The sequence below is a fragment of the Mobula birostris genome, chromosome 10, assembly GCF_030028105.1.
Source record: "Mobula birostris isolate sMobBir1 chromosome 10, sMobBir1.hap1, whole genome shotgun sequence".
Taxonomy (NCBI): Eukaryota; Metazoa; Chordata; class Chondrichthyes; order Myliobatiformes; family Myliobatidae; genus Mobula; species Mobula birostris.
This window is the reverse complement of record NC_092379.1, coordinates 65237508-65262070: the sequence shown is the minus strand read 5'-3', so window position 1 is coordinate 65262070 and position 24563 is coordinate 65237508. Positions and strand designations below refer to the sequence as shown.

The 24563-nt window shown below is 45.2% G+C and overlaps 1 protein-coding gene across 4 annotated transcripts in view; it reads left to right on the top strand.

Annotated features, from left to right (window-relative positions):
- LOC140204076 (sodium- and chloride-dependent neutral and basic amino acid transporter B(0+)-like) overlaps window positions 1-24563 on the top strand; it is a 65199-nt gene that overhangs the window by 24832 nt on the left and 15804 nt on the right. For 3 of the 4 annotated variants that reach the window (XR_011887516.1, XM_072270379.1, XM_072270378.1), the window contains exons 6-10: window positions 1606-1738; window positions 6646-6786; window positions 12566-12794; window positions 14013-14138; window positions 24237-24355. Coding sequence is in view for 3 of the 4 variants with exons in the window: in XM_072270379.1 (XP_072126480.1) it covers window positions 1606-1738; window positions 6646-6786; window positions 12566-12794; window positions 14013-14138; window positions 24237-24355 (748 nt within the window). In the remaining variant the exon portion in view is untranslated. The remainder of the gene's footprint in view (window positions 1-1605; window positions 1739-6645; window positions 6787-12565; window positions 12795-14012; window positions 14139-24236; window positions 24356-24563) is intronic. The other variant, XM_072270380.1, reaches the window with a different exon arrangement.

Here is a 24563-nt window from a genome sequence, read left to right as displayed (position 1 = left end):
GTGGCAGCACTTTGGGGCTTCTGCCTGCATACCTTAGCTGTGTGAGATGTTAATACAAATGGCAGATTTCACTGAATGTTTCGATGTACATGTGATAAATAAATCTGAATCTGAGTCTATCTATAGCCGTCTCTCCTGCTGTCCATGCCATGTCATGGTGGAATAGCCCACTGATTTTAGTGGTCCCCATGGACTCTACTCTATGGGCCCTACTCAATCAACCAAGCCAGTTGAACTTGGAACTTTTGTAAAATATTTCTGATCCCAAGATTTTCTTAATCGATTTTAACCAAATTTTCACTGGATCTTTTGGTCTTGTTACTTCCAATTATCAGAAATACCTATTGAAAACATTCTCCATGTTTATCAGTGTGGTTGCAATAGGATCTTGTGTTTAAGTTCTAGGGAAGCGGACAGTAAGGAAGTTGATTTGTTTAATCCTGCAAAGAACAGAAGTATCTAGATTCTTTAAGTATGTCACAATTCACCCTTTCAAGTCAATTGATTTATGATGCCGAGATGTCTGAGGAGTAAAACTCTGATAATCTGGCATTTTATGGTCTTCCGTGGTGCCCAACTAACAATTTTTCCGGATCGTTATATGCTATTAACACACTTAGTATTTTCAATTTATTTTGAAAAAATATTGCAGTTTTATGATAAATTTTACAGGGCTACTGCCTCACAACAGTAAGAATCTGCTTTCAGTTCTGACCTCAGATACTGCCTGCAGAAGTTGTATTTTCTCCCAGTGACCATGTAGAATTTCACCGAGTACTTGCATTTCTGTCAAATCCCAAAGACAAACTCTTCTAGGTTTTATGGTAATGTTAATAGCCCAGAGGCTGAGGGAGACCTGATAGGAACCTATAAAATTATGAGAGGCATATATAGGATAGACAGTCAGAATCTTTCTTTCCAGGGTAGAAGTGTCAAATATTAGAGGATGTGCATTTAAGGTGAGAGGCTCAAAGTTTAAGGGAAATGTGTTGGGAAAGTTATTTTGCGCCATAGAACCATAGAACAATAGAACATTACAGCACAGAAACAGGCTTTTTGTCCCTTCTTGGCTGTGCTGAACTATTTTTCTGCCTAGTCCCACTGACCTGCACCTGGACCATATCCCTCCATACACCTCTCATCCATGTACCTGCCCAAAGTTTTTCTTAAATGTTAAAAGTGAGCCCGTATTTACCACTTCATCTGGCAGCTCATTCCACACTCCCACCACTCTCTGTGTGAAGAAGCAAGAAAGGTATGCATCTGGAACACATGTCCAGGGGTTGAGCTGGAAGCAAGTATGAAGAGGCTTTTAGACAGGTGCAGAATACGTAGGGAATGGAGGGACGTGGATTATGTATAGGCAGAAGAGATTTAGTATAATTTACCGTTGTGCTTGGTGTAGACATTATGCGCTGAAGGGCCTGTTCCTGTGCTATACTGTTCTGTATGTTAAATATTACCACTGCATTTTGTCCCAACTCATTGCAGTCTTATAAAATGGACATTGATGAAATTTACATCATTCATTCTAGTAGTTTATATCTTACAGTGACGTCTAATGAAAAAAGTTGTTATATAATAGCTTTTTCTGTTACTATTCAGTAAAGGGGCTTTACACCGGTCCAGTTTGATGGATGAGATGGGGAACATAGTTTGGCACTTAGCTCTCTGTTTGCTTCTGGCCTGGCTGATGGTCGGGGCTGCCCTGTCCAAAGGAATCAAATCTTCAGGAAAGGTAAAATGATTACCCATTTTTCTATTGTTTTAAGGTTAAATTATGTTAAATTATGTCCCTATGCCCACCATCCTACTAGCTACTGTGCAAGCCATAGAGAACAAGGTGGATGATCTTAAAGGGAGACTCACCTACTGCAGGGAGATGCAGAACTGCTGTCTATTCTGTTTCACCGAGACCTGGCTCTCCCCTGCCAGCCCCGACTGTGCCATCCCACCGGAGGGATTTTCAATCCATCGGATGGACCACACGGCATCTTCGGGCAAGACGAGGGGAGGTGGTGTCTGCCTACTGATCAACACTGGGTGGTGCTCAGACACAGTGGCACTGACAAGCTCCTGCAGCCCAGACCCGGAACACCTGTCGGTGAAGTGTCATCCCTACTATCTGCCACGGGAATCCACCTCGGTCATACTGACAGCGGTCTACATTCCCCCCCAGGCGGATATGGAGTGTGCTCTGAACATACTGTATGCCAACATCAGTGAACTTGAGACCAGGTATCCAGAGGCTTTGTTCGTTACAGCCGGGACTTTAACCAGGCCAACCTCAGAAGGGCGCTGCCAAAGTTATATCAACCTGTCTCCTGCCCCACTAGAGGCCCGAATATACTTGACCACTGCTACACAGCAGTCAAGGATGCCTACCATTCCGTTCCACGACCTCACTTCGGAAAATTGGACCATTAGGCTGTACTCCTCCTCCCAGCTTACAAACAGAAACTGAAGCGGGAGGTCACGGTCTCAAAAGTAGTGTCGCGTTGGACGGAGGAAACGGATGAGGTCCTCCGTGATTGCTTTGAGTCGGTGGACTGGTTAGTATTCAAGGACTTGGCAGCTAACCTTGATGAGTATGCCTCAGCTGTCACGGACTTTATTTGGAAATGCACGGAGGACTGTGTGTCTCGCAAGATGATCCAGGTATTCTCTAACCGGAAACTTTGGATGAATTATGAGGTCAAGCCCCTTTTAAAGGCTAGAGCTGTTGCTTTTAGGTCTGGGGATACCAGTCGCTACACGGAATCCAAGCATGAACTCCATAAAGCCATTAAGGGCGCCAAGAGGCAATATCGAGCCAAGTTGAAAGCCCAGGCTAACCAAAGGGATGCCAGTAGACTGTGGCAGGGTCTAAATGAGATCACTGGGCGCAAAGAAAAGGCTGGGAATATCAAAAACTGTGGCGCTTCTCTTCCTGATGAACTTAACGTATTCTACGCAAGATTCAAACAGAAGAGGAACATCCCGCTCCCTCCGGATGAACCGGACCTGGTGGCATCGAGATTCATCGTCACCGGGGAGGACGTTAGAAGGGCCTTCCTGAAGGTAAATCCAACGAAGGCGATGGGCCCAGATGGTGTCCCAGGACGGGTTCTCTGGGCCTGTGCAAGCCAGCTAGCTGGAGTGTTTGCTGACATCTTCAACTGCTCCTTGCTTCAGTCTAAGATCCCCTCGTGTTTTAAGAAGGCAACGATAATCCCAGTGCCGAAAAAGAGCAAGGTGGCATGCCTGAATGACTATCGACCTGTGGCTCTGACATCAATTGCGATAAGGTGCTTCGAGCGATTGGTTATGGCACACATCAACCACAGCCTACCGGTCAACCTCAACGCTTTGCAATTCGCCTACCGGAGCAACAGGTTAATGGCAGATGCCATCTCTCTGGCCCTACATTCCTCCTTAGAACACCTGGAGAATAAAGACGCATACGTAAGGCTCCTTTTCATTGACTACGGCTCTGCCTTTAATACCATCATTCCAAATAAACTGATTCCTAAGCTCCACAACCTGGGCCTTAGCATTTAGATCTGCAGCTGGATCTTCAACTTCCTCACAGACAGGACCCAGGCTGTAAAAATAGGGGACAAGCTCTCCTCTACAATCACTCTGAGCACTGGTGACCCACAAGGCTGTGTACTCAGCCCCCTGCTGTACTCACTGTACACCCAAGATTGTGTAGCCAAGTTTCCATCAAACTCAATATATAAGTTTGCTGATGACACAACAATTGTAGGCCGTATCTCGGGTAATGATGAGTTTGAGTACAGAGAGGAAATTAAGAACCTGGTGGCATGGTGCAAAGACAATAACCTATCCCTCAATGTCAGCAAGACGAAGGAATTGGTTGTTGACTTCAGAAGGAGTAGCGGACCACATGACCCAATTTACATCGGTGGTGCGCAAGTGGAACAGGTCAAAAGCTTTAAGTTCCTCGGGGTCAATATCACAAATGACCTGACTTGGTCCAACCAAGCAGAGTCCACTGCCAAGAAGGCCCACCAGCGCCTTTACTTCCTGAGAAAGCTAAAGAAATTTGGCCTGTCCCCTAAAACCCTCACTAATTTTTATAGATGCACCGTAGAAAGCATTCTTCTAGGGTGCATCACAACCTGGTATGGAAGTTGTCCTGTCCAAGACCAAAAGAAGCTGCAGAAGATCGTGAACACGGCGCAGCACATCACACAAACCAATCTTCCATCTGTGGACTCACTTTACACCGCATACTGTCAGAGCGGTGATGCCAGGATGATTAAGGACACGACCCACCCAACCAACACACTTTTTGTCCCTCTTCCCTCAGGGAGAAGGTTCAGGAGCTTGAAGACTTGTACGGCCAGATTTGGGAACAGCTTCTTTCCAACTGTGATAAGACTGCTGAACGGATCCTGATCCGGATCTGGGCTGTACCCTCCAAATATCCGGACCTGCCTCTCAGTTTTTTTGCACTACCTTACTTCCTATTTTTCTATTTTCTATTTATGATTTATAATTTAAATTTTTAATATTTACTAATTTTAACTATTTTTAATATTTAATATTTGTAATCCAGGGAGCGTGAAGCGCAGAATCAAATATCCCTGTGATGATTGTACGTTCTAGTACCAGTTGTTTGGTGACAATAAAGTACAAAGTATAAAGAATAAAATTACATTGAAATTGTTAATTAGAATGAAAAAATATCACCCTAATTTTTAAAAATCTTCGTAAACTTGAAATCAATCCTGAAACTCTCTGACCACTGTGTATGCATGTTCAGGTTTTCAAAGGTTGTCATGGCTGAGATTTGTAGCATCCAGCAAAATGATTGTCAAACATATTCCCATCCTGGACTTTTCCTTGTGGAGGACAGGACAATAGAAACTTTGGATTTTCTAGCCTTTGGATCAATCCAGGAAATGGCCAATGGTTCTGCCATGTATCTCAGTTTCTCGCTCAAAGCAACATCAGAGGGATCACTCTAGTTCTGTATTCAGTAGGAACAATAGTTTGCATCTGGATTTTAGCAATAAAGAACTGTTATACACAGTACATTGCTGGTCTCCCCAACATGCAGGAAATATTTGACTGTTCTCTTGTTCCCACAAGAGCTCTCGAAAATTTTCTGTATCCCTGTATAGAAAGGGTTTCTAGTCTCATGATCTGCAGGTCAACATTACGTATGAGAAGAATTTCCTGAGACATTCCACAACTCCTTCATATTTGGTCAGTCTGCACTGTCTTACACTCTCACAGGCAATACTGCCTAGAGGGACGAGGACTACACTATCCTTCCATGGTTATTGTCATCTCAGTATATTTTGACCACTCCAGTTGAGTATTGATACAATAACAAACACAGAACAATGCAGATTAAGACAGAGTAAGTGGCTGAGTTTTGGTGCTTTCATCAATCTGAGTTGCGCTGATACAGAGACTTCACTGCATTCTTCCTAGCTGGAGAGGAGCAACCAGAGTGGGAAGGGGTTGAGAACTGGGAAGATCAATAGGATGATCAGAACCACAAATTCAATGCTGGCTCCAGAATTGCTGCCCTCTATAGCGAACTTCATCACACTATTGAGAGCAGTGACAAAGCAACATTCTTTTAGGCAATAAGGAATCCTTCCATAGTGAGAGGGTTCTTTTGGATACCTTCCATGACAGTGTTCTGTTCTCTATAGCCAGGAGCTCTGTCCTCCAGCCAGACAGATGTTGCTGCCATCTGTGATGCATGTTTCTTCAAGGATTATGACTTATTGCTGTTTAGCAATGGCTCGCAGCTTTAGAATTGAGAAGTGCAAGTCCTGCCCAACTTCTGAACACCTAACGTATTGTACAGCAAGTGCATACTAATGAGCATTTGGGAAACCAGTGATATTGATTTGCTGTCTGCTATAGGGCTGCAGGCATCTTCTGCCACCAAGGAACTCACTTTGTGGCCACACTTCCAAATTACAAACTGTGTAGGTTTCTAGTCGTTTGCAGGAAAGGAGCTGTACCATAACTTAGAGGCGACAATACACAGGTCACCTTCTTGACAAAAGACATGACAACATTTTGGCATGCCTACTTTTCATCAAGATGATAATTTTTTTGAGGGTGAGGCAAAAATAGACTACAGCTACATATAAAAATATTTTAGTGCTCCAAATATCTGATCGAAGTTCTGGGCAGAAATGTTTCCCCTGATTAAAGGACAACAGCAGCTCTCCAAACCCTTGGTATGTGCCCTTGTTCCAAAGGTTTCTATCATTGAACATCTGATTCAATGGATGAATTACAATTATGAAGAAAAGTTGGTCAAGAATGGCCCAGCAAATGGCCAGATTCAGGTTCTGGTTTCAGTACAGGGAACTGAATTTGAACGGAAAGGAGAATGACAAAGGATTATGTAAACAATGTGTAAAGTGTTTCAAGTGTTCATCGCAATTATCTATTTTCCAGTTTAAATATATTCATTGTGAAAGGGAGAGACAGATAAATGAGATTGCTTTCCCATTTAAGTGTGGCTAAGTATACCCTCATGTAGTTGTTTCACCTCTTTCACTGTCTTCTCTAATTATAGTTCCTCTAGTTTGTCTTTTGATTGGATTCAATAGTGTTGATGTACCAGCAACACGGGGCAATCTAACGATCTCTCTCTGTGCTCAGGCGGTTTATTTTACAGCAACATTTCCATATGTGGTTCTGTCTGTACTCCTTATCCGAGGGCTGACACTGGAGGGAGCCCATAAAGGGATTGAATTCTACATCGGTAGCCAAACAGATTTCTCAAAACTGGCTGATGCTGAGGTAAATATACTAGGGTATTCTCAGAACTACAGATGTAGTGTATACTCAATCCTCTCTTGCGTTACTGATTTGTGTACTTAAGAAATTCAGTTTAAAGGCTGAACCATAACCTAGTTCTCATTCAAGAAAAGTAGTATTTGTCATCATAATTTGCATCTGTAAAACCAAAATTATAACTGAGACTTCATAGTCTTTACCATCTCTGTGTTAGCACGCAGGCAGGGAGGATAAGGTTTGCAGTAGATATGATAAGATGGACCTGGGTGAAACAGGGCAGCACTGGACAGAATACAATGATTTTTTTTTGTGTCATCTTTTTAAGACTTTAACAGATGCAGTGAAAGCTGTTCTGGCTCAAACTTTTGCAGTGACAGTAAACAGTACCCTTGATTAGTTACCATTTCCTGGCTTATTAAATGTTGATGGCACCATGTCCTACGTTCCTCCCTCTGGGAGAGGAAAAAAGTGGTGTTTTCCTCCATGGGGAATCAATGATTTGTGTTGAAAAGGGAATCAACAGAGTAGGTTCTCAACCATTCAGATTGAAGGGTTGTCAAGGTACAATCTGTGTGAATTCAAGGTAAGGTTATGAAACACTGAGAAAGTGAGAGAGGCAGATTCAAAGTAAATGATAGTGTTGACTATACAAACTTCTTTAAACATATTCCACCAACAGCTCTGAACAAATTTTTCATTTTAAGATTGGTGTTTTGACCAGAAAAGTTCAGATCAGTAATTCAAAGTTCAAAGTAAATTTATTATCAAAGTACATATATGTCAATATATACAAACCTGAGCTTTATTTTCTTGTGGCCATACCAATAAATCCAAAATGCATAATAGTGAAAGAGCACACCCAATAGGGCAAACAAATAACTAGTCAAGTCAAGTCAAGTCACTTTCTATTGTCATTTCAACCATAACTGCTGGTACAGTACACAGTAAAAATGAGACGTTTTCCAGGACCATGGTGCTACGTGACACAATACAAAAAATACACTGAACTACGTAAGAAAAAACACAAAAACTACACTAGACTACAGACCTATCCAGGACTGCATAAGGTGTACAAAACAGTGCAGGCACTACAATAAATAATAATAAATAATAAACAAGACAGTAGGCACAGTAGAGGGTATAGTAGGTTGGTGTCAAGCCAGGCTCTGGGTATTGAGGAGTCTGATGACTTGGGGGAAGAAACTATTACATAGTCTGGTCGTGAGAGCCCGAATGCTTGAGTGGTCGCCCCATGTCCTCCTGAAGTCAACAACTATCTCTTTTGTTTTGTTTACATTCAGAGACAGGTTGTTGCCTCTGCACCAGTCCGTTAGCCGCTGCACCTTCTCTCTGTATGCTGACTCATCGTTCTTGCTGATGAGACCCACCACGGTCGTGTCATCGGTGAACTTGATGATGTAGTTCGAGCTGTGTGTTGCAGTACAGTCGTGGGTCAGCAGAGTGAACAGCAGTGGACTGAGTACACAGGCCTGGGGGGGCCCTGTGCTCAATGTGATGGTGTTGGAGATGCTGCTTCCAATCCGGACTGACTGAGGTCTCCCAGTCAGGAAGTCCAGGATCCAGTTGCAGAGGGAGGTGTTCAGGCCCAGTAGGCTCAGCTTTCCAATTAGCTTCTGAGGAATGATTGTGTTGAATGCTGAACTGAAGTCTATGAACAGCATTCGAATGTACGTGTCTTTTTTGTCCAGGTGGGTTAAGACCAGGTGGAGGGTGATGGCAATGGCATCATCTGTCAAATGGTTGGGACGGTATGCGAACTGCAGGGGGTCCAGTGAGGGGGGCAGCAGGGTCTTGATGTACCTCATGATGAGCCTCTCGAAACACTTCATGATGATGGATGTGACTGCGACGGGACGGTAGTCAGTGAGGCAGGACACTGAAGACTTCTTTGGCATGGGGACGATGGTGGCAGCCTTGAAGCACGTAGGAACGACGATGTGGCTCAGGGAGACGTTGAAGATGTCAATCAGAATATCTGCTCGCTGGCCTGCACATCCTCGAAGCACTCTGCCAGGAATATTGTCTGGTCCAGCAGCCTATGATCCCCTCTCCACCTCTGATCCCCTGATAACCAATTTGCCAACGACAACTAACTGTGCAATCCAAAAGAAAATAATAATAAATAAGCATTAAGTTTCATGGATATGATATGAGGAGTCTTTGAAAGTGAGTCCATAGGTTGTGGAAACAATTCAGTGATGGGATGAGTGGAGCAATCCTCACTGGCGAATAAGCTCTTCTCGGGCTTCCAGCCAGGTACAGGTACCCGAGAAGAGTTTATTCATTATATATGCTGGAAAAGCACTAAATCCTTTATCCCCTCTGGTTCAAGAGCCTGATGGTTGAGGGGTAATAACTGCTTCTAAACCTGGTGGTGTGGATCCTGAGGTTCCTGTACCTCCTTCCTGATGGCAGCAGCGAGAAGAGAGCATGGCCAGGATGGCAGGGATCCTTGATAATGGATGCTTCTTTCCTGCAACAGTGTTCCGTACAGATGTGTGCAATGGTGAGGAGAGGGTTTTACATGTGATAGACTGGGTCATATCTACTACTTTTTGTAGGATTTTCCATTGAAGGGCTTTGGTGTTTATATACCATGCCATGAAACAGCCACCACACATCCACAGAAGTTTGTCAAAGTTTTAGGTGTCACGCCGAATCTTCGCAAATTTCTTTGTGCTTTCCTTGAAATTGCACACTTACGTGCTGGGCCCACGTAAATGATAACACTGAGGTATTTAATGTTGTTGACCCTCTCTACCTCTGATCCCCTGATGAGCACTGGTTCATGGACCTCATGTTTCCTCCTCCTGAAGTCAATAATCAGCTCCTTGGACTTGCTGACATTGAATGAGATGTTGTTGTGGCAGCAGTCAGACAGATTTTCAATTTCCCTCCTCTCTGGTGATTTGCCTCTACCTTTGATTTGGCCATTGACAGTGATGTTGTTAGCAAACCTGAATATGGCATCAGATCTGTGCTTTGCCGCACAGTCGTAAGTGTAAGGCGAGTAGAAACATAGAAACATAGAAAGTAGGTGCAGGAGTAGGCCACTCGGCCCTTCGAGCCTGCATCACCATTCAGTATGATCATGGCTGATCATCCCACTCAAAACCCTGTACCAGCCTTCCCTCCATACCCCCTGATCCCTTCAGCCACAAGGGCCATATCTAACTCCCTCTTAAATATAGCCAATGAACTGGCCTCAACTGTTTCCTGTGGCAGAGAATTCCACAGATTCACCACTCTCTGTGTGAAGAAGTTTTTCCTAATCTCGGTTCTAAAAGGCTTCCCCTTTATCCTCAAACTGTGACCCCTCGTTCTGGACTTCCCCAACATTGGGAACAATCTTCCTGCATCTAGCCTGTCCAATCCCTTTAGAATTTCATACATTTCAATCAGATCGCCCCTCAATCTTCTAAATTCCAGAGAGTATAAGCCTAGTCAATCCAGTCTTTCATCATATGAAACTCCTGCCATCCCAGGAATCAATCTGGTGAACCTTCTTTGTACTCCCTCTATGGCAAGAATGTCTTTCCTCAGATTAAGGGACCAAAACTGCACACAATACTCCAGGTGTGGTCTCACCAAGGCCTTGTACAACTGCAGTAGTACTTCCCTGCTCCTGTACTCGAATCCTCATGCTATGAATGCCAGCATACCATTCGCCTTTTTCACCGCCTGCTGTACCTGCATGCCCACTTTCAATGACCAGTGTATAATGACTCCCAGGTCTCGTTGCACCTCCACTTTTCCTAATTGGCCACGATTCAAATATTGATCTGTTTTCCTGTTCTTGCCACCAAAGTGGATAACCTCACATTTATCCACATTAGATTGCATCTGCCATGAATTTGCCCACTCACCTAACCTATCCAGGTCACCCTGCATCCCCTTAGCATCCTCCTCACAGCTAACACTGCCGCCCAGCTTCGTGTCATCCACAAACTTGGAGATGCTGCATTTAATTCCCTCATCTAAGTCATTAATATATATTGTAAACAACTGGGGTCCCAGCACTGAGCCTTGCGGTGCCCCAATAGTCACCGCCTGCCGTTCTGAGAAGGTCCCATTTATTCCCACTCTTTGCTTCCTGTCTGCCAACCAATTCTCTATCCACATCAATACCATACCCCCAATACCATGTGTTTGCACACTAATCTCCTGTGTGGGACCTTGTCAAAAGCTTTTTGAAAATCCAAATACACCACATCCACTGGTTCTCCCCTATCCACTCTATTAGTTACATCCTCAAAAAATTCTATGAGATTCGTCAGACATGATTTTCCTTTCACAAATCCATGCTGACTTTGTCTGATGATTTCACCGCTTTCCAAATGTGCTGTTATCACATCTTTGATAACTGACTCGAGCATTTTCCCCACCACCGATGTTAGGCTAACCGGACTATAGTTCCCCGGTTTCTCTCTCCCTCCTTTTTTAAAAAGTGGGGTTACATTAGCCACCCTCCAATCCTCAGGAACTAGTCCAGAATCTAAAGAGTTTTGAAAAATTATCACTAATGCATCCACTATTTCTTGGGCGATTTCCTTAAGCACTCTGGGATGCAGACCATCTGGCCCTGGGGATTTATCTGCCTTTAATCCCTTCAATTTACCTAACACCACTTCCCTACTAACATGTATTTCCCTCAGTTCCTCCATCTCACTGGATCCTCTGTCCCCTACTATTTCCGGAAGATTATTTATGTCCTCCTTAGTGAAGACAGAACCAAAGTAGTTATTCAATTGGTCTGCCATGTCCTTGTTCCCCATAATCAATTCACCTGTTTCTGTCTGTAAGGGACCTACATTTGTCTTAACCAATCTTTTTCTCTTCACATATCTATAAAAGCTTTTACAGTCCGTTTTTATGTTCCCTGCCAGTTTTCTCTCATAATCTCTTTTCCCTTTCCTAATTAAGCCCTTTGTCCTCCTCTGCTGGACTCTGAATTTCTCCCAGTCCTCAGGCGAGCCGCTTTTTCTGGCTAATTTGTATGTTTCTTCTTTGGAATTGATACTATCCCTAATTTCCCTTGTCAACCACAGGTGCACTACCTTCCCTGATTTATTCTTTTGCCAAACTGAGATGAACAATTGTTGTAGTTCATCCATGCGATCTTTAAATGCTTACCATTCCATATCCACCGTCAACCTTTTAAGTATCATTTGCCAGTCTATCTTAGCTAAGAGTAAAGCAGGGACTAAGCACCACGACCTTGTGGTGCACCTGTGCTGATGGAAGATCCAATTGCACAAGGAAGAATTGAAGCCAAGGTCTAGAAGCTTATTGATTAACTTTGAGGGGATGATAGTATAGAATGCTAAGCTGTGTTGATAAAAAGCATCTTGACACTTGCGTCTTTCACACATCACTACATTTAAAAAATAATTATAATTTCTGGGCTTTGAGCATCGAATTTTCTTTGTGCCTACAGTTGAATTGCAGGAACTTCACACCTCTGAATGGATCTGAGTGTTGGGAAGACAGCAAAAGGACACTACAAAGTGATCAGTGGAGTGGTGGATGGTGGAGCCCAAACCTTGGATTTCTGCCTTTATTTTGGAGTTGTTCTAACGATTCTACATGATTAATGAGTGATTCCAGCTTCATGTGCACTTCAGTACTAAAGCTTTCAGTCTTTGACTTTATGTACTAGAATAACACATTGATATCCTGAAAACTTATTTATCTCTTCCAATGTTAATTGCATGTAAACTGTTTAACCGTTTCTGTGTTAATTGTATCTTCTGTTCTCCAGGTCTGGAAAGATGCTGCAACACAAATATTCTATTCACTAGCAGTGGGCTGGGGAGTTTTAATAACTTTCTCATCCTACAACAAGTTCCATAACAACTGTTACAGAGACACCATCACTATCTGTGTTGTGAATTGTGCCACAAGTGTGTTTGCTGGGTTCGCCATCTTCTCTGTCCTTGGACACATGGCTCACGTACAGAACAAGTCGGTTTCAGAGGTTGTTCAGTCAGGTACGTACAGCGTCAGCTTGATTGTGCTGAAGGTTTATGAAGCACTGATCCACTTGGGATTGTTATGCTCTTGATTCTGAATCAGAAATCTTATTCCCTGAGCAGAAAAACCTGAAATTCTGACTACTCCTATAATGGCAGCTTCAATAGTTAGACTTCTTTCTGCATCTTCAGCTCAGCTTTATTCTATTTTAGACTTTCAGAGATGGAATCTAGTCATGGAAAAGTGAGGAAATCAGGGAAGTTAGAAAATTATGGGTCCAGCAGTATTTCTCCTCAACCACCTCCAATGTGGTCTCCTTCACACTGGAGAAACCAAATACAGATTGGGTGACCAGTTTGTAGAGCACCCCCATAAAGTCTACTGAGGTGACTTTATGATTCAGTTACCAGTTACTTTACTTTTACATGCCACTCCCGCAGTGACCTGTACCTGTAAGTAGCCTCCTGTACTGTTTGAGGTTGACAGAAACAGTACCTCAATTTCCTTCTGGGTACATTGTGATCAAATGATACAATGTCAGATCCAACAATTTCATATCATTCTCTTTTTTTGTTGTTTTATACCAGAGTTGGCCATCTTTACTGTTGGCTGTCCATCTGTAATGTGAGCTAGAGTTTTTCTATGTCTACAGACACTGCCTGAATTGTTGGGCATCTCCATAATTCTTACAGAATAATATACAAAACATGACAACAGACCCCTTCAAAAAACTACTGATCACTAACCATAGGTTTACACAAATCAAATTAACTTGGTTGTTCAATATCATTTTGTGGGAATTTTCTGTATGAAACCTGGCTACAATGCTTCCCACAATGCAACAGTAGATTCCTGAGAAACATGCTAAGGCCCTGTAAAATTAATTGTATAATATTATCACAAATGTACCCACTTAGTATCTCTTTTCACTCTTTGATCAAAATTGCCCTTTAATATTGTGCCAGTGATTCGTATTATCATTATACTCTACACTTCCAGTATTTCGCATCATAAATAGACAGTGTGGCATAAGTGATTTCTTCACCAATGCCTGGAATAAAATTTGTGTTCTAAACGATACATGAGAGGATGCTCTCAATGGTGCTCCGGTAAAATGCAGTTAAGATCGCCGCTCCAATTCTCTTCATTTTGTAAGTTACAGTTACTGTGTCACGTTTTATTGTACTGTTATGCCAATGTATCACTGCACCATTTCCATCTTATCCACTGCCTAGGTTTTGGTTTGGTTTTCATCACCTACCCAGAAGCCCTTGCACAGCTGCCATGGGCACCTCTGTGGTCCGCTTTGTTTTTCTTAATGTTGATCACCCTGGGACTTGACACCCAGTTTGCAGCTCTCGGTAAGACTTGCATTGCTTTACTTAACCCATCCCCTGCAAGCTTTGTTAAGGGAAGTTATCAAAATAAAAAGCTGATAATATAAGCAGAGAATCAAAGGTTGTTGTCGGCAGCAGCAGAATGCTTAGACATCAGGAAATATGGTGGAATTCCTGTCCGTGCCTCACACCTGATGTTAATTATTCTAGAATGGAACAGAATCAGATTCTGAATCACCTGCATGTGACATGAAATTTGTTAACTTAGTAGCAGCGGTTAAATGCAATACATAATATAGAAGAAAAAAATAAAATAATAATAACAACAATAAGTAAATCTTATTCAGTATACTTTATACAGTATACATATAATGCATAGATTCAAAATCCTGCAGAAAACAGAAATACTATGCAGTATATTAAAAAAGTGAGGTAGTATCCAAAGGTTCAATGTCCATTTAGGGATGGCAGAAGGGAAGAAGCTGTTCCTGAATCACTGAGTGTGTGCCATCAGGCTTCTGTACCTCCTACCTGATGGTAACAGTGAGAAAAGGGCATGCCCTGGGTGCTGGAGGTCCTTAATAATGGATGCTGCCTTTCTGAGATACCACTCCCTGAAGATGTACTGGGAACTTTGGAGGCTAGTACACAAGATGGAGCTGACTAGATTTACAAACCTCTGCAGCTTCTTTTGGCCCTGTACAGTAGTCCCATCCCGCACCCCCCGTCCCCCCCCACCCCATGACTATGATCTAGTTATTTTAAATCCTGCAGCCTGGAAATTTGAATACCAGTTCACACCTGTGACAAATTTCATGTTGCTCTGATTTCTAATGCAAGTTAGGTCATGGTATTCCTTGGAGCATCTGTTGTTGCTCATTCCTAGAAACAGTCTGTGAGAGGGGCATCCTGGAATCCATCCCAGCCCTATGCAAAGAAACACACACAAAACACTGGAGGAACTCAGCAGGTCAGGCAGCATCTATGGAAGTGAATAAACAGTCAACATTTTGGGCCCAGACCCTTCTTCAGGATTGAGAAAGAAGGGGGAAGATACCAGAATGAGGTGGTGGGAGAAGAAAGAAGCTAGCTGGAAGGTAATAGTTGAAGCCAGGTGGGTGGGAAAAATCAAGAATCTGAGAGGAGAGAAGAGTGGATTATAGGAGAAAGGGAAAGAGGAGGGGACCCAAGGGAAGTAATAGGCAGGTGAGAAGAAGTCAAAGGTCAGAGTGGGGAACAGAGGAAGGGCAGAGGATTTGTTTACCAGAAGGAGAAATAGATATTCATGTCATCAAGCTAGATGCTAGCCAGACAGAATATAAGGTGTTGCTCCTACACCCTGAGGGTGGCCTCGATTGAGATGTCAGAACGGGAATCGGAATTAAAATGTTTGGCCACTGGGCAGTCCCGCTTGTGGCAGATGGTGTGGCACCATCTTAATGAAGCTGTCCCCCAATTTATGACGGGTCTTGTCAATGTAGAGGAGGCTGCATTGGGAGCACTGGACACCATTGAACAACCCCGAAAGATGTTCAGGTGAAGTGTTGCCTCACGTGGAAGGACTATTTGCAGCCGTGAATGGAGGTGAGGGAAAAGGTGTACAGGCTTTGTGGCATTTATGCTGCTTGTAGGGACAAGTGCCTTGAGGAGGATTAGTGGCAAGGGATGAATCGACAAGGGGGTTGGAGAGGCAATGATCCCCTGCAGAAAGTGAAGGAGGGCTGGCAGGTAAAGAGATGTTTAGTGGTAGGATCCCTTTGGAGCCGGCAAAAGTTGCAGAGGATAATGTGTTGGATACAGAGGCTGCACAAAGAACCCCATTCAGCTAGGGGATGGGTTCTTTGTGTTCCTTCACACCATTGTACAAGCCATCTTTCCATCTCACAACCTACTTGTGTTTCAGAACTGCACTAACAAATGGAAGGTTGATAATGTGAGGCCCAGTGGCTCTTTAACAGGGAATTAATGACACAGATCAATTTCTTGCCCATATCCACGCTGTGATTGGCTGTTAACTAACCTATCAGACTGCTACTTAACTGCTGTAGTAATGATCAATAAAGGAAATGCACCTTGGCAGCCAAGACTGTTGTTCTAAAGTATGTATCTCCGTAATTGAGTCTGTCTGTCTGGTTGTAATTTAATGTCCTGTTCCCAATCCTAATGTTTCCCTGCCTGAGCCTGGGGCCTGTTGCACTGAGTGTCTGAGAATAGTAATTGAAGAGTTTCACATTTCTGTTTAAGTGCAGAAGGATGTCAATGGATCAGGCAGTATCTGTAAAGGGAATGGACATTTCAGGCTGGGACTTTTCACCTGTCTTCATTTCCCTCCAAAGAGGCTGCCTTGTGCGTTGCTGCAGGTCCCAATATCTGAACCGTCTTGTTTCTCTGTTTGCAACACATCACTGTAACAGGAATAGGAGCAAAAATGATGAATATCCAGTTGCATAATCTTGTTAAACTATAGATTCACACTTCATCGGCAAAGCGAAATGGGAGCATTCTCAGAAGAATTACAGTCACTTTGCAATACCAGAGATACGAGGCGCAGGTGGCATCCATTAGTCTTGCGAGACCATGGATCATTCTCACTCTCCAGGGCACAGGCCTGGGCAAGGTTGTATGGAAGACCAGCGGTTGCCCATGCTGCAAGTCTCTCCTCTCCACGACACCGATGTTGTCCAAGGGAAGGGCATTAGGACCCTTACAGCTTGGCACCACTGTCGTCATAGAGCACTGTGTGATTAAATGCCTTGCTCAAGGACACAACACGTTGCCTCGGCTGGGGCTCAAACTGACAACCTTCAGGTCACTAGTCAAATGCCTTAACCACTTGGCCACGAGGCGCAAGTGGCAGGGAGTTCAGAGGATTACAGGCTACAAGTCTATCCTGCACGTCACTGACCAGGATGATTCACTCAAGGTAGGCTGAATGTCTTCTATACCTGCTCTGATACTCAGAACCAAGTTGGCCAGAGAGGCACCCCTCCCCCCAGTTTGTCTGGCTGAAGCGGAGGTGAGGAAGACAGAAGACTCTGACCAGAGTCAACCCACGCAAAGCTGCAGGGCCCAATAATATATAGTGGTGTTTGAAAGTTTGTGAACCCTATAGAATTTTCTCTATTTTAGGTCATATGTATGCAGAAACAGAGAAAATTCTACAGGGTTCACAAACTTTCTTGTACCACTGTACCAGGTCAGGTTCTGAAAGTCTGCTGACTTTCTGCAGAGGTGCTGATGGATATATTCAACATCTCTCTGGAACAATCTATTGCCTCCTCGACTTTCAAGGCAGCAAACATCATTCCAGTGCCAAAGGCGGTGACAGTAACCTTCCTAAATGACTACCACCCAGTGGCATTAACATCAACCCTTAAGAAAAGCTTTGAGTAGCTGGTCGTGGAGCACATTAAAGCCCTTCTCCCGGCTACACTGGACCCCTTCCAGTTCGCTTATCACTCAAAAGGTCTACTGATGATGCAGTAGCCTTTGCCCTCCACTCTGTCCTATTCCACCTGGAAAACGGGGTCTCATATGCTAGACTCCTGTTTATAGACTTCAATTTGGCATTTAACACCATCATACCCGAGAAACTGGTGGGGACACTGTCTCGTGGGGTCTCAATATCTCCCTCTGCAATTGAATACTAGACTTCTTAACAGTGGGCAGCAACGTCACTCATCCCATTACACTGAGCACTGGCACTCCCTAAGGCTGTGTGCTCAGCCCGCTGTGTCACAGGATCTAGCTCAAACCATGTCATCAAGTTTGCAGATGACAACAGTGGATAGCCTTATCTAAAACAATGGCAAGGTGGAATATAGAGAGGAAGTGGAGTGGCTGATAGATTGGTGCGAGAAGAACAACCTAACCCTGGACGTGGAGAAGACAAAGGAAATCATTGTAGACTTCAGGAAGGTGCAGATAAAACATCCCCCTGTGTAAATACATGGCTCCTCCCTAGAGAGAGTTAAGTTCACCAAGTTCCTGGGAGTTCACATCACAGATGACCTCACTTAGTCCCTTAATATCACCTCGCTGAACAAGAAGGAACAGCAATGCCTCACTTCCCAAGAAGATTGAAGCAAGCAAGGCTCCCACCACCCCTCCATCTGCATTTTACAGAAGCACCATTGAGAGTGTCCTAACAAGTTACATGTCCATCTGGTATGGAAGCAGTCAAGCATCAGACCAGAAGTCCCTACAAAGGACTGTGAGAATAGCTGAGAAAGTCATAAGGGTCTCCCTACCATCCTTCGGGGACATTTATCAGGAGCGCGGCGTACAGGGGGCCCTTAGCATTATTAACAATCCCACCTATCCAGCATCCTCTTTGACATTCTACCTGTCAGGATGCTGAAGCAGGGACCCAATCACAGACCAAGTACTGAGCACACTATGACATTTCTTGAGTAGCAAATCCAGAGGGACAACACAGTCAGCATCAAAGTTCAGGCAGAGATCAAAAATTCCAGAGAAATCCAAAAACCAGAATCAGAAAACAGGCAGAGTCGATATTCAGACAGACAGAGTACAGATACAAATTCTGGAAGGGTTCAGGAAAATTCACTGGCACAATCTGGCAACAAACAGGTGAAAACACAAGACTGAAATACACTGAGCAATAAACAGAGTGATGATGATAGGTGGAGCACAATGAGACACGAGTGGCAACAATCCAGGTAATAATGAGAAACAGGTGAGAGACAGAGTACTCAGTAATACAGGGGCTGGAGTAGAGCAGGAGCGGGGACAGGAGCACATGGGGCATGAAAACAAACAAGAGCACATAGCAATATAAAACCACAGACTAACAGCTAGGGGGAAACACACAAAAAGACAGAGTTCAACTGGAGATTCTGACAGTAAGCCCATCACCGCCCCCCCCCCCCCGCGGATGCCTCCTGACGTCACAGCAGGTGGAGCTGGGTGCTGGCGATGAAAGTCCCTGATGAGAGAGGGGTCCAGGATGTTACAGGCAGGGACCCAGCACCTCCCCTCAGGACCGTAGCCCTCCCAATCCACAAGGTACTGGAGGCCACAGCCCCGGCGACAAATATCCAGCAGTTGATGCACTGTGAAGGCCTCTGACCCATCGATGAGCCATGGGGGGTGTTGGTTTGGGGACAGGACACAGGGGGTAGCTCATGACAGGCTTGATGCATGACTACGTGACACATGGAAGGTGGGATGAATGTGGCAGAGAGTGGAGGGGAGCTTGAGACGGATGGCAGCAGGACTGATGACTTCAGCGATGGGAAAGGGGCTGATGAAGTGGGGGGGGGGTGGGCGAGCCTGCAGGAACCCACCTGGAAGGCCAGGTCTCAAGTTGAAAACCACCCACTCTGTCCCCAGCAGTAACGTGCAGCTTTGGAGTGATGGCGGTCAGCTTGATGCTTGATTCTAGCGGAGGCACAGCAAAGAGCAGAGCGAGTGCGCCTCCACATCCGCTGACAACGGCGGATGAATGCCTCGGCAGATGGAACGCCAACCGCCTCCTCCTGGGCAGGAAACAGTGGAGGTTGGTAGCCAAGGCAGCACACGAGAAAGGTCAGACCGGTGGATGAGGGCAGATGAGAGTTTATGGCATACTCGGGCTAGGGTAGCTGCTGACTCCACGTAGAGAGGTTCTGGGAGACCAGACACCACAATACTGTCTCTAGCTGTTGGGTGGCCTGCTCAGTCTGGGCATTGGTCTGTGAATCCTGAAGACAGACTCACAGGCACCGAGAAGATTACAGAAAGCCCTCCAGAAGTTGGATGTGAATTGAGAGCCCCTGTCTGAATCAACATCTATAGGTAAACCAGGTAATTTAAAAACATGCAGTACTAGTAATCTGACTGTTTCTTTGGCCGAGGGGAGTTTAGGTAAAGGAATGAAGTGTACAGACTTGGAGAAACGATCAACTACTGTGAGAATGATGGTGTTACCATCTGATGGGGGAAGACCGGTGACAAAATCCAGGGCAATGTGGGACCAGGGTCTCCTGGGGATAGACAGGGGTTGTAACAGACCTGCAGGTGTCTGGGTAGAGTTCCTGCCTTGAGCACAGACCGAGCAGGCTGAGACGAAGTTGCAGATGTCATCTCCCATGGAGGACCACCAGAACCGCCAAATGATGAAGGCCTGAGTACACTTGGTTCCAGGGTGACAGGATAACTGGGAAGAATGATCCCACTGCAATACCTGTGAGTGGACAGAGCTGGGAACATAGACATGGTTAGTGGGGTATTGACTAGGGGTTGCCTCGCTCTGTTGAGGAGCTTGCACAATGGATTCAATGTCCCATTGCGCTGAACACACGAGACAGTGAGCAGGGAAGATGATATCAGGTATCCCAGGGGTCTCAGAGGAGGGAAATTTTCAGGACAGGGCATCAGGTTTTCCATTCTTGGAACAGCGGCAGAAGGACAGAGTAAAATTGAATCTTGAGAAATACAGGGACCAACGAGTTTGATGGGCATTGAGATGCTTGGCCGTATGGATATATTCCAGATTCTTGTGATCAGTCCAGACCAAGAATGGTACCTTTGCTCCCTCCAGCCAATGCCTCCACTCTCCTCCAGAGTTAGCTTCACAGCCAGCAGCTCCCGGTTTCCGATATCATAATTCCGCTCCATGGGAGTGAGGCAGTGAGAGAAGAAGGCGCAGGGGTGTACCTTCTCATCCTTGGCCGAGCAGTGAGAGAGATCAGCTCCTACACCAATGTCAGATGCATCCACCTCCATAATGAACTGTCAGTCAGTGTTGGGTTGAATCAGGATGTGGGCGGATGTGAAACTTTCCTTCAGGTTAGAGAATGCTTTTTCAGCAGGAGGGAACCAGGAGAATCTGACAGCAGATGAGGTAAGAGCAGTGAGTAGTGCAGCCAGCGTACTGCAATTTCTGATGAAGCGGCGATAGAAGTTAGCAAAGCCCGAGAAGTGTTGTAACTCCTAACGAGTTGAGGGTTGGGGCCACTCAACCACCGCCTTGACCTTCTGTTGGTCCATCTGAATGGAACCGCCTGAAATTACATACCCCAGGAAGGAGACGGTATTGAGATGAAGATCACATTTCTCAGCCTTCACAGAGCTGGTTCCCAGAAGGTGCTGGAAGGAGAACTTTGTGGACGTGACCTGTGTGTTCAGCAAGCGACTTAGAAAAAAACTCAAAATGTCGTTGAGATATACAAAAACAAATTGGTTCAGTATGTCCCTGAGAACGTCATTTACCAGGGCTTGGAAGACGCTGGGGGCATTGGTAAGACCGAATGGTATGACCAGATACTCGTAATGGCCTGAGGTGATGTTGAAGACCGTCTTCCTTTTGTCCCCTTCGTGGATGCAGACTAGATGGTGGGCGTTATGGAGACCAAGCTTGATGAAAACTGAGGCTCCTTGTACTAGTTCAAATGCCGAGGTCATGAGCAGAAGAGGATAACGGTACTTAACAGTGACTTCATTCAGTCCCTGTTAATCAATGCAAGTATGTATGGAGACGTCCTTCTTTTCAACAAAGGGAAAACCAGCACCAGCAGGGGAGGAATTCAGCTGGTTGATGCCTGCAGCCAGAGACTCTTGAATATACTCACTCATGGCTTCTGTTTCAGGTACGGACAGGGAATACCGGCGGCCCCTTCAGGGAGATGTGCCAGGCAAGATGTCAATGGCACCATCATATGGACGCTGAGGCAGCAGGGAAGTGGCCTGGGACTTGCTAAACACAACCTTGAGGTCCATGTATTCAGGAGGGATGGCACTAAGGTCTGGAAATTCCTCGGGGGGATCTGGGCTTGGAGACAAGGGGATCTGACCATGGCAGAGGTAGTGGGAGTGATAGAGTGGGCTCCAGCCTCCAATCCTGTGACTGAGCCAGTCAATGTGGAGGTTGTGTTTAATTAACCAATGATAGCCCAGGATAATGGGAGCTTGAGAGGAGTCAATAACATAAAGGTTTAACTGTTCATCATGGTTGCTGGATAAACTGAGACTCACCGGGGCCGTAACGTGGGTGATGTTATCCAGTCTCTGACCGTTCAAGGCGTTGGCTACCAATGGCGACTGGAGAGCAGACGTGGGTAATCCCCACCGGGCAGCCAAACCGGAATTGATGAAACTCCCCTCCGCATCAGAATCGACCAAGACAGAGACTGCTCGCCGTTGGATGCCCCACTCCAGAGAAGCAGGTTTGATAGTGAGTGGCATCGAGGAGGGCCGGACAGGGGTCACGCTCACCAGTACTCCTCATCCTACTGGTGAGCGCTTGGCTTTACTGGGCAGGTGGTGATGAAGTAGCTTGGTTGGCCACAGTACAGACAGGAGCGGGTGCTGATTCTCCGTTGTCTTCCAGTCGGCGTCAGGCGAGGCGGGTACGGTCAACGTGCATAGCCTTAGGCTCTGGAATGGGAATTGTAGATGGAGGCAAATGGCAGGGCAATGTAGACTGAGGAGGAGCTTGGAAATCACCCATTGTCCCCAGGGACCCTCTGGAACCCCTCCCTCTGCAGCGCTGCTGAAGGTGAACATCAATACAGATGGCCAAATCCACCAGGGCTTCAAAGGTGGCAGGAAGGTCCTGGGTGACCAGTTCATCTTTGATATCTTCAGAGAGGCCATTCAGGAAGATGTAGTACTGTGCCTCCAAGTTCCAGCCGCTGGAGATGGCTAAGGTCCAGAACTCTATGGCATAACCTGACACGGATCAGCGCCCCGGTGCATGTGCAGCATTTCAGGGGCAGCCCCTCTCCCATGTTTGGAGCGATCAAACACTTTTCTCATCTCCTCAGAAAATAACTGAAAACTGATGCAGAAAGGTGAGCCTGCCTCCCAGATGGCTGTTCCCCATTCTCTCACCCAAAGGTACAGTTGGCTGATGACATAGGCTACATTGGCTCGATCAGTTTGAAATGTTGTTGGTTGTAATTCAAAAATGAGGGTGCACTGGGAAAGAAAAGAGCGGCAGGTACCGGGCTCACCTGAGTACTTTTCTGGAGGAGGCAGACAGGGCTCTTGGACGGGAGGAGTAAGCGAGAATACGGAGGGCGGGGCAGAAGATGCAGTCGCAGAATGTTGATAGATGCTCTGGGACAGCTGAAGTGACTGAGTCTGGGCCCCAAGAGTGGTTACATTGGCAGAAAGTGACTCCACTGCCCTGAACATGGACTCCAGTTGGTTCTGGTGTCTCCCCAGCATCACTCCTTCTTGTTCCAGGGCAGCTCTCAGAGAACCAGGGTTTGCTGGATCCATTCTGGCCAGATTGTACTGTCAAGGCGCTAGAGCAGGGACCCAGTTGCAGACCAAGTACTGTGTGCACTGTGATATTTCTTGAATAGCAAATCCAGAGGGGCAACAAAGTTGGTGTCAAAGTTCACATGGAGATCCAAAGTTCCAGAGAAATCCAAAAACCAGAATCGGGAAACAAGCAGAGTCGATATTCAGACAGACAGAGTACAGATACAAATGCTGGAAAGGCTCAGGAAAATTCACTGGCACAATCCGGCAACAAACAGATGAAAACACAGGACTGAAATACACTGAGCAGTAAACAGAGAGGCAGATGATACGTAGAGCACAATGAGACACAGGTGGCAGCAAAACAGGTGAGAGACGGAGTACTCAGTGATACAGGGGCTGGAGTAGAGCAGGAGGAGGGACAGGAGCACATGGGACATGAAAACAAACAAGTGCACATGGTAATAAAAAAACCACAGAATGACGGCTGGGGGGAAACACACAAAAAGACACAGTTCAACTGGAGGTACTGACACTACCATCAGGCACATTACTCTGCATAAGAACAAGAACGGCCAGGATGAGGAACAGATTTCTTCCCCCAGGCCATTAGGCTTCTGAACTCCCTGCCACATCATATTCGAAGTGTCACTGGTTAAACTGTTCCGTACCTTGCGATATTTAATATTAAAGCACTTTAGTTTGTTATTTGTGTGTGATTCATTTGTAGATTTTATCCTTAACTTCATAAGTTATGGTGCATTATGTGCTTCAAAGAAACATCTCATTTCTATATACATTATATGGTTATATACATTATAGTCATGTGTGTATGTGTGTGGTTAAATGACAATAACCTTCACTTGACTTGATTATTTACTCTGCTGATTTGAGATGTTGTTTTATCAGAAATAATTATAACGAGCCTAGTGGACAAGTTCCCGAAGCATCTGCAATCAAATCGCCTTTACCTGACAGCTGGACTTTGCCTCATATTTTACTTCACTGGTCTTATATTTGTAACAGAGGTATGGTGTGTTTTATCTTTTGTTATATTTCACATGTAGTGCTGGTTATAACTCAGTGAGGTCACAACCTGACAGGAGTGAGTAACAAAGAAGAATCTGGTGAACTGGTCACACACAAGTTTCCGTTTGTTTGATGTGGGGCTGACCAAAGTTCCACATCTGCTGTCGATAGACATAGAGTCTGTTCGAAGGATGAAACTCAACCTTA